We start from the raw sequence: 11,261 nt of genomic DNA, 5'->3' as shown, positions 1-11,261 counted from the left end.
AGAGAGAGAGAGAGAGAGAGAGAGAGCTGTTGCACTCTAGAGAGCATGCTCTACTCCAGAGCGTATCAAATAGTGGTAATGCGCAGAAGATAGAAGAAGGTTACTTGGTTACTAGAGCGCAGACGCTGCTAAAAGCATCGGGGATACCACCCGATCCCAGTACGATATCGAAGTACCGGACAAAGCTTGCTCGTCCGCATTGCCGCATTCATCTATCAGCGTGTCAGGTCTAGTCGGCGAACAATTTAGAGAACGTAAGTAGCAATTCGCAGATCAATTTGCGTTTTTTTGACATATACACATCCATATATATACGCGTATACGCATACTAAAGCTCATCTATAGCTCGATAGCTTGCGGATTTTTCAAAATATAGTATGGCCGGAAGAATACATACGTATAGCTTTCCGGAACTGTCCGAACTGTTGGAATATCGGAATAGTGTACGAGCGTGTACATAAATATGAATGAACGTAAAATATTGACGAGAGAATTGCAATTAAGTGTGGTAACGCATTCTTTGTTTGTCTTTAAATATAATTTATACAAGACGACTAATATTAAATGTAGACTTTTTTTCCCACAAGCTAAATTAAATTCTCAAATTTTACTTTTATTTTTGTTTAAATTTCAATTTTTATTAAATAATGGTTTTAACATTTGCGTTAGAAATGAGTAATGTAATAAAGAGAGACCATTTGGTAAATACTATATTTGATAATATAATATAGAGAAAAAATTGAAAAAATTTGATTTTTTAACTGGTCTTCTCTTCTTCTCTTCTCAAAACATAATATCTTTAATTATTTATTGCATTTTATCATTTTAAAGGGATTTTCATATCTTTTTTTATTCATATAATCAACATTTACGCAGCTTTACAAGTTAAACATATTTGCACATTAAATATCAACCGGATAATTAAATAATTCATCATAAAATAAAGCTTCCGACTCAGTTTAGTTCGCTTTACCTGCTCACGAGGGCAATTACTACTTTGTATAGGGTAACTCCGGTATATACGCCGCATCTATCAAAAACTTAATTTAATACGTATTATTTACTACGTTTAAAGTAAATGAACTATATCAGTAAAAACTTTGTACTGTCTACTACTATAAAAAAAATATTAGAAATCCGAAATATATATATTTATTTTTCGTATTAAGAAATGAACTTTTTGAAACCCTTGCATTTTTACCGTATATCCTATAGGGATGGGATATATGGCTACTCATAGGGGAAAGGGAGGTATATACGGCTCATGAAAAATTTACAAATAATGCTTATAAATAGGACATAAAATGACACAATAACCTATAAAATGCGTTTATAAAGTTTTATTAAGGAATAAGAATGATAAATACGTATATGAAGTAATAAATAATAATTACAATCTTCCTACATATATTACAAGTGTTATGACATGAGGTACATATTTCATGTAATATATTTACTGCATTTAGTGCACTGAATTCAATCTGCGCACTTTGTATGCTTTGGGCATAAATCCCGTCCGCTAAAAATGCCATATATCCCAAATAGGTGGGATATACAAGACAACAAACTAAAAAAAGAATATGAAAGCAAAGCACTTGTATTTTGCTATAAAACATGCTTTACTATTCCTCTACACGTATGTATCACGAAATAACCACTAAGTCTTTTACACGCCCTACAGTAATCATTTTATGTAGATTATAACTTATGATGCTACTTATTGCAGTGACAAATCGATTCAATTCACAATAATTTCATTAATATTAACAGTAAGAAGCTGAAATCATAACACAATACTAATATAATATAAAGGCATGTAACAGAGTAGTTGCGGGAAAATTCCCCACTCCTTCTATTTTTTTTTACTTCTGCGGCGTAAATCCCAGCGCGGCGTATTTGCCAGAGTTATCCTATATGCATATGCATAAAATTTTTTAAAACAGAATTTTCAAGAGATTAAAAAATCCTGGAGTTCTCTACAAGTTAAGTAAATTATATTGATCCGTAGAGCATCGTTTTAATAAATGATAGATGTTACCAATTTACGATCGTACAATCGGTCGTGGAAACGCGATTTGAAGCGTATTATGACATTCACGTTGTAAATCGTGGAATAATTTGAAAACGAGAAAAATGTAAATCTGTGGAACAACGAGGGCGTTCTCTCGTAAAGTGAAATGCATTCCCTAAGGCTAATCGAAATAAAAGTTGGCCAGAATATATTGTGCTCGCGGGCTCGCAAGGTTTATGAGGTAATCAACACATAATTTGTTTGGAAATTTAAACTTAATTTCATGACATTACATTAAATTTAATGTATTTATAACTGAAAAATATATTTGTGTACATTTATATGAAATTTAATATTTAGTATTTTTCATGAAAATTTATGAAATTTAATGTATTTTTCGTAAAATTTTATGAAAAGTATATATATATCAAATTTAACAAAAATTTAATGTACACGTTTATTACATTTAAATAACTACTGTAACTTAATTTTCAGTTAAATCATGCATTACTTTTAATTTTATTCATAACCATGAGTTTCATTTACATGTAAAGGAAGCTCGTGATTACATTGCTAACAGCGTACATGCAACGTTGAATGTATCATTTCCCGTAGATTTTTCATCGCTGAATCCGAATCTGGTAATAAAATTTTTGTAACACATGTTATTCAGGATCATGTCCGGGATAACATTCAAGAGATTTTAACCGTCAATCGGGCACATTGCGTAATGCTAATGCCGACGGTATGTAACTTTCAAGCGTTATAATTCAAAAAGTACTTAATGAAAAATAACTTTGTTTTGAAAAGCTCTTGGTACCAGCTATTAAATTCTGGCATCAAAAATATGGTGTTCCAATGGTGTTAAAAAATACTGTTTAAAAAAATCGATTTGACACTTTGACCTGACCTTAACGATGCTACCCAAGGTCAAATCAATGGTACCTTCTTATGTCCCTCTCCGAAACATACGACTTTTGTGTTTGAAACATTTTTCCATATCTACCATTTTTAAGACTTGAAAGTTTTCGAGAAATCTTAATACATTATTTAAAATGGGACACTCTGTATAGGGTAACTCCGGCAAATACGCCGCGCTGGGATTTACGCCGCAGAAGTCAGAAAAAATAGAAGGAGTGGGGGTAATTTTCCCGTAACTACTCTGTTACATGCCTTTATGTTATATTAGTATTGTGTTATGATTTCAGCTTCTTACTGTTAATATTAATGAAATTATTGTGAGTTGAATCGATTTGTCACTGCAATAAGTAGCACCATCATAAGTTATAATCTACATAAAATGATCTACATAAAATGATAATGTAGGACGTGTAAAAGTTAGTGGTTATTTCGTGATACATACGTGTAGTGGAATAGTAAAGCATGTTTGTATTATTAAGCATGTTTGCATTATTTGTAAATTTTTCATTAGCCGTACATACCTCTTTTCCCCCTATGAATAGCCATATATCCCACCCCTACGAAATATGCGGCAAAAATACAAGGTTTCAAAAAGTTTATTTTTTAATATGAAAAATAAATATTTTGGATTTCTAATATTTTTTTCATAGTAGTAGATAGTACAAAGTTTTTACTGATATAGTTCGTTTACTATAAACATAGTAAATAATATTTAATAAATTAAGTTTTTGATAGGTGCGGCGTATATACCCTATATGTCTAAATTTACATATAGGATGTTTCGTTTTAATTGATGCCCTAAAATATCTTTTGCACAGTGCATTTTAGAGAAAAATGTTTCGGACAAAAGTTGTATAGTTTGAAGGGGAACATAAAAAGCCATTGATGGCACGAACAAAAAATAGTTCTGCATTATGGATAAACTATTCTATTTTACACAACGTTTCAGAATTTTCTAAATTTCCGGGTTGTCTAACTACCCTTATAAATAGTATCAACAATAAGTTTTTACTCGCTTATATTAATCGAATATGTTAGTGTCATATGATAGGTTTCCTGTCGCCTTATAGTAATTATTATAATGCAATAAAAAATTTTAATTACTATAATATTTATTAAAATAATTTTTATTAATATGGCTCGATCTGAATAAAACAATAAATAAATGAAAAAAGGCTACGAGCCAGTTATAATGTAAAAAATGTCATATTCGCAACAAACGTTTCGACTCCGATCGGGTCATTTTCAATGTGAACAATCAAATTACATAGAATCTTTGAATATTCGGTATAATTAAACATCGATCACTTCACTATTTTCTATTATCGTGCGGTCCTTATACACATTAGAATCACTAGGCTGATGTAACAGTGATCTCATCTCATTACTTATCTATAATCTTAATGAATAAACTAACATGCCTTTACAGAATAAATTATCAAACATATAAACTATATGTTACATTAATTTAGTACCAATTTGCGTACGTATATATACCTTTATTTGTCATGGTGATATACGACAGTCGTAGAGATAGAAAAACTTAAATTGACCAAGTTTATGCAATAAAAATAAGCCATGATACCTTGGAGAAGCATCCTCGACTATGTCAGGCGACGTTATGGTGAACGGAAAACAAGAAAACAAAGAATTGGAAAGGTGGCAGAGGACGCAGTTAGGAAGGATATGTTATCAGAAAATAACACATATGAAATTATTAATAAGGGTCCGACCAAGAAGGTCACCAGACTTACGCTCCTTGCTTGTCAGATGGAAAAGTAAAAAGTTTATTGACGACTCCACATACCGAAGATTACTCATGACTGATGGTATTATTCCTAGAGCGTACGGATTAACTAAGATCCATAAACAGGGAAATCCGCTAAGAATTATTATCTCATCAATTAATAGTCCACTATACAATTTTTCGCTATATCTGCATATAATATTATTAATGTGATTCCATATTGGAAGCTCCTAGCTACATCAAAAATAGTTTCCAACTTATCGAAAAATTGAAAGATGTTTGTATTGAGCTTGATCATTCGTTTGTCTCATTGGATGTCATTTCTTTATTTACTAATGTTCCTATAGAATTGGTGTCCGATGGTATTATAAAAAGATGGGATTATATATCTAAAAAAACTATTATACCGTTAAATGAGTTTTTAATTGCTGTTCGTTTGGTTTTGAATTCGACGTTTTTTATATTTAATAATTATTTTTACAAACAAATTTTTGGTACTCCGATGGGGTCACCTTTATCCTCAATTGCTGCGGACATTGTTATGCAGGACCTCGAAAGAACAGCAATAGAAAGATTACCTGTTAAGCTCTTTTATTTTCGTTTTATTTTCGGTATGTGGATAATATTATCTTAGCTGCTCCATCAGAGAATATTAATGACATTTTAGAAATCTTTAATTCATTACATAATAGATTACAATTCACTGTGGAGGTTTGCAAAAATGGAAAATTAAGTTTCTTAGATACTTTGTTGATTGTGGAAGAATAATTTCTCGTTTTTGATATATATCGTAAGGCGATGTTTTCTGGCAGATTTTTTAATTTCAATTCACATCATCCGCTTTGTCACAAGAGAGGTGTAATATACGGGTTTATCGATAAAATTATACGGCTGTGTCATCCTCGTTTCCAGCAAAATAATTTAATTAATGCAATAAATATATTTTTAAATAATGGTTATCCACTAGAATTTATTTTTTCTTCAATACAAAAAAGAATAAAGTTCCACACTAATTCAAAAAATGAAATTGCTGAGAAAAAGATCAAAGAAAAATATTTTACAATACCTTATGTGAATTCGGTAAAGTTTACTGCAGTTGCCAATAGGTTTCATTGTAAGTTGGCTTTCTCGATACCGAACTCGTTAAAAAATTTTATCAGAAAGGGTAAAGACCAGTTGGATCCCTTATGCAATCAAAATGTTGTTTATAAGATCTCTTGTGATGATTACGATGCTAGTTACGTAGATCAGACAAAAAGACAGCTAAAGACAAGGTTACACGAACATATCTCTGATATTAATAAGAGGTCAAAATCTCCAACGGTGATTACAAATCACCGCATTGACCATAATCATAATTTCGACTGGGATAATGTCGAAATTTTAGATAAAGAAGCTTCTATAAAAAGAGACTAACATCGGAGATGATTCACATCAAAAGATAAAAGCACGGGATAAATAAACATAATGACATGGATTCTCTGCCAGAATCATATCTAAACTTATTATATAAATTATTCAATCTCTTTCCTCTTCCTAACTGCGTCCTTTGCCATCTTTCCAATTCTTTGTTTCCTTGTTTTCCGTTCACCATAACGTCGCCTGACATCGAGGATGCTTCTCCAAGATATCATGGCTTATTTTTATTGGATAAACTTGATCAATTTAAGTTTTTCTATCTCTGCGACTGTCGCACATCACCATGACAAATAAATGTATATATACGTACGCAAATTGGTACTAAATTAATGTAACATATAGTTTATACATTTGATAATTTATTCTGTAAAGGCATGTTAGTTTATTCATTAAGATTATAGATAAGTAATGAGATCACATCAGTCTAGTGATTCTAATGTGTATAAGAACCGCACGATAATAGAAAATAGTGAAGTGATCGATGTTTAATTATATCGAATATTCAAAGATTCTATGTAATTTGATTGTTCACATTGAAAATGACCCGATCGGAGTCGAAATGTTTGTTGCGAATATGACATTTTTTACATTATAACTGGCCCGTAGCCCTTTTTCGTTTATTTATTGTTTTATAATATTTATCATACATACCAATGTTTTTATTGCAATATGAATTTATTGAAATATAATTCAACATGTCATAATAAACTTGTGCAGATAAGAAAAATGAGAAGAGATAATTTCTTTACTTCATTTCCGATTCTTTTCGCAGATCTAATAAAACTAGAGACGGTAGAAAATATTCAGTTATCTCAAGGTATTTTCGTTAACTATTCTTTTCTCTTACTTGGATTTTTTCTTATTTAAATTTTTTCCAACTGTTAACACGCTTTTAGAGAAAACATTAATAAACAAAAAGAGAAAGTTTACAAGATATTATTTGAAGTAAAGGTTAAAATAAAAAATTTTATTGATATATAATGTTCTTTACAGTTAGTTAAAATATAAAATTTATTTTTTATGGATAAATTTTTTTCTGAAAACAAAACGTAAATTTTTTTTCTAGAAGTTCTGTGGCAAATGATGAAAGGGCGTCATCAATTTCGTCGTCGCTTCAGCCTACAACCTTCAGCGCACTTGAAAGAAGAACAGGAGGATGGAACAACAAAAAATGTCAGGTAATGCGAGAGAGTTTTCTCTTGTAGCTATTGTCTGTCACTAATTTACTAATTTATAACTGTAAATGGTTAAGCAATCCTAAACTATAGTTAATTTCTATTGACAGCATTGACTAATTTTCAAAGATAATTAACATGCACAAAATCTTTTTCCAAGAATTATTATGAATCTATTTAGAGAATACGCGGAATTATCATGTTTATGTAATAAGAATTATTTAAATAAAGCAGGTTAATGTATTTTTCTGTAAGAAGAAAAGTTTCATTATATGAAAAATTAGTAATATTTTCATCTTTTCTTTTCAAAGAGCGACATCTTTTCTGAAAAAAGCGTTTTTTTAAAGCAACATGCAAATATATATGTGAAGTGTTCGACTTTTGATATTATATCTCCTCAGCAAATGTAAGATCTTTATACGAAACGATCGAGTGATAAATCGCAAACTAGAAAAATTGCTTTCAGCGTAAAATCTGTTCGAGTCGATACGCGCGAGTCTTTCTTTCTTTTTAAGTCCTCTCTATCTCATTGCCATCCGTTTCTTGCGACTAGCTCTCAAGTTTTAGCTCGAACATTCATTTCGTGGTGAATTCATGCGAAAAAAGAATCTTTCTGTGTATCCGTCATAATAATCACAATTGACTTCTTGTAATAAGCGTGGATGGTTACAAAGACAAGTATTATAGATACTTAAAGGTATCCGATGCTATCTGGTGCATGTAAAAACAACGGTATAGTCCCGTCGTTGTATAAGAGATATTGTAGTACTGATAATGTCACGAATTCAGGACACTCTATACAAAACATTAGGTATTCAATAACATACGCCTTTGAATTGCATAAATTCTTGGTGTTCATTAGTGTACACGTAGCATTCTCCTTCTCGGATGATTGTCTCTCTTAAACGGAATGTGATATCTCTTCATGTTCGTGGAAGAGATTGTATTTTCCCGTTTCCTGTTAATAACAAACTTTTCTTCACAACAATTTCTCCTGTATTTCATAATATCCCAGTAAACATCAATTAATAGTAATAAATAATATAACACATATGTGTTATATTTCATTTATATTGTCGAGTGGGAAATTATAACATTGATGTTATTAAGGATGCATCGGATCGTAAAATTACTGGACACTGGATACCGGATATCCGCACAGAATGCAACATCGGATATCCGAGAAAGCAATTTCTTCGAGTCGGATATCCGACATTTTCCTGATATCTGACCGAATTTCGGGAAACTGTCTTCTAAAAAAAAAAAGAATCAACAGAAGAAGGGCTGTAGAGAAAAAATTGTAATTTTGTAACAATAAGATATTAATATGGTATTATGAATATGCATACTCATTTCTAAAACATTTATATAATAACAAATCGCCAATTTAATGATATAAAATTTCAACCGGATATATTCCTGGATATTAATGATATCCGGCTATACGGTCGGATAATAAAAAAGTGCCGGATAATACCGGATACCGGATACTTTCCAAGTATCCGGTGCATCCCTAGATGTTATATTACTGTTAATTGATGTTTACTGGGATTATAACAGCAATATATCTGTTTAAAAAGATACATTTTAAATAATATAACGAGAAATGTTGACAATATAATCACTAAACTTATTATCCTGATTGTAATATCTCTTTTCTAAATTGAATTCCCTGAAATATCAAATAAAGTGTGAGTTAATAAAAACGATATATCTACTATTACAGAAATGAAAAACTAACGGAGTCGAACAGTAATAGTGGAAAGTCATCCGAAAGTTCGGTTCGGCACAAAATTGTGGTGATGGGCGCAGCAAAAGTCGGCAAGTCTGCAATCATCAATCAGTTCCTATACAATACTTTCACCCCAAAGTATAAACGGACTGTCGACGAGATGTATCAGGGGGATTTCGACGTTTCTGGAATTCATTTAATACTCGATATCCTCGATACGTCCGGCTGGTATGAATTTCCTGCGATGAGGGAACTGTATATTAAATCGGCTGACGCCTTTATTTTAGTTTACGACGTACATGATTTAAACACATTTCTCGAGATAAAAACACTCCGCGACCAGATACATAGCACGAAAGAAGCAGTTCCGATTGTGGTCGTCGGCAACAAAATCGATCTTATAGAGACAGAAAAAGAGGTGAGTTTCAATCGGATCAGACCGAAATTGTTATTTTAACCGGACCGAAACCGTAACCGGACTGAAAATTATTTTTCAGTTTTCGATTTGGTTTTCGGTTTCGGTCTGACTAAAATTCAAGTTTTTTAAATGTTGTTAAATGTTTTATAAGAATATTTTTATTTGGAAGAATTTAAAAATCCGTAGACGCTATTGATAGCTTAGACAGTGTTCAAAGCCCAAATGTACATGGCGATGCGATATTTCCGCGTCCCACTGCATTTTGTACTGAAAATTGAAAATAGAGTAATATATCTTTATTTTATAAGTCTATAGTTCTTTTAGTTCATACCATAGAGTATGACATAGAGTAAGAATAGATTGAGAATGTCCTCTACTTGGCAGTGAAAATCAGATAAGAAAGAAACATCCAGGATATCAAAAGGACTACGTACGATTTATATGAAAAAAATGTTTTCAATTAATTTTTGGTTGAATTTTTTATATATTGTAGTTCTTGCATCCCTAATGAAAAATCTCAAGACATTTCTATGTCTAGTTTCTGAATTAAAAATATTTGAAAGTCTCTTTTATGACTCTCTGTACATTTGCTTACACGAATTTGCATTTGTGTACCTATCTATTTATATAGTATATATATCGGTACGTATGAACGCCTGTGATAACTGCGCGCGCGCGTGTGTGTGTGTGTGTACAACGACATTCATATATGTACCGATATACATATGCAGTGTGACGTTACAGTTTCGTTGCAGCCTTACGCGACCCTTCGCCGTCACAAAGCTCGGATTCGCGCTTGACCCGAGCCAAGACACGCGAGCGAGCGAAATCTCGAAGGAGGCCGTGTATTAGCGTTAGATTATTTTTCTAATCCCCAGCGATTTTCTTTTATGTAAAAATTATGGGAGCCTCGCCGAGCGAAGAAGCAGCGAGGAGGAATCCCAGGCAGTAGTACCAGATTCTGACTTGCGCTACCACTTGGTAATGCGTAGCGAGGAAGAGGGGGTAGTTTCCGATAGCTGTAGCTATAGCTGTAGCTATCGGCAACTACCCCCATTCTTCCCCCACCACGCGCTACGCGTTGTTGGTAGTGCAAGCCAGAATCTGGCATTACTGATCCCAGGAGCTACCGCGGGTCGGAGACGGATGGAACGAAGTCGGCGAGCGCTTCCGGCCAGTGGAAGGAAGCGACGGCCACCGCCGCCCAGGGATTTAGCGGCGCCCAGGATAGTGCGAGGGACATATAAGAGCAGGAGAGGATGTCGAACACCACAGCAAGCCACCTAACGGCTGGCGATCCGTGGGAGTCGACGTGAGGGCGATGCATCCACGACATCGGCGCGGACGACAGGGGATGGCCAGCAGGGAAGGTCCGCCCGGAAAATCTTCGGGGCCACAAGGCGCCCCGTAGCATCTCGTCGCACACGTCTTTGCGTGCGAAGAGTCGTTAGCCCGCTAATTGATCGCGGCAACGCGCGACGCGGTTACGCACCCCCGTGGGGAGAGCTCGCGAATTGATCGCGCATCGGTTACAATTCTGCTCGTCCTTTTCCGTTTCGAGCCGCTTTACAGAGCAGACTTTCCGGCCCGGCGAATTTACTTTTTGGCGAGCGAGAGGCTCCGAGTTTAAGGATAACTGGAGGGCGAAGCTATCGGTAAGATTGCCCTTTCGGTTCATACAGTGTAAAGTCGCATGCAATGTCGCAGAGGGTCGCTCTCGCGTTCTGTCGTCAGCACGCGAATTTAGTATTGGTGCGGTGTCCGCCATTAGTGGTGCATTCTTGGTGTAACGAATACGGTATGGTCGGCGCCAAGCGTGAGAGGCTCTCGAACATGCG

The 11,261-nt window shown here is 33.9% G+C and overlaps 1 protein-coding gene across 2 annotated transcripts in view; it reads left to right on the top strand.

Annotated features, from left to right (window-relative positions):
• The first annotated feature begins 157 nt into the window (after positions 1-157).
• Positions 158-11,261, top strand: part of LOC108731821 (ras-related protein Rap-2a) — a 14,668-nt gene continuing 3,564 nt past the window's right edge. For both annotated transcript variants that reach the window (XM_018462337.1, XM_018462338.1), the window contains exons 1-3: positions 158-254; positions 7,165-7,276; positions 9,000-9,423. In XM_018462337.1, coding sequence (XP_018317839.1) covers positions 7,179-7,276; positions 9,000-9,423 — 522 coding nt within the window. In that variant the 5' untranslated portion in view covers positions 158-254; positions 7,165-7,178. The remainder of the gene's footprint in view (positions 255-7,164; positions 7,277-8,999; positions 9,424-11,261) is intronic.

The sequence above is a fragment of the Mycetomoellerius zeteki genome, unplaced genomic scaffold, assembly GCF_001594055.1.
Source record: "Mycetomoellerius zeteki isolate Tzet28-1 unplaced genomic scaffold, Tzet1.0 scaffold138, whole genome shotgun sequence".
Taxonomy (NCBI): Eukaryota; Metazoa; Arthropoda; class Insecta; order Hymenoptera; family Formicidae; genus Mycetomoellerius; species Mycetomoellerius zeteki.
Note: the sequence above shows the minus strand (reverse complement) of the source record. Positions and strands in the feature narration are given on the sequence as shown.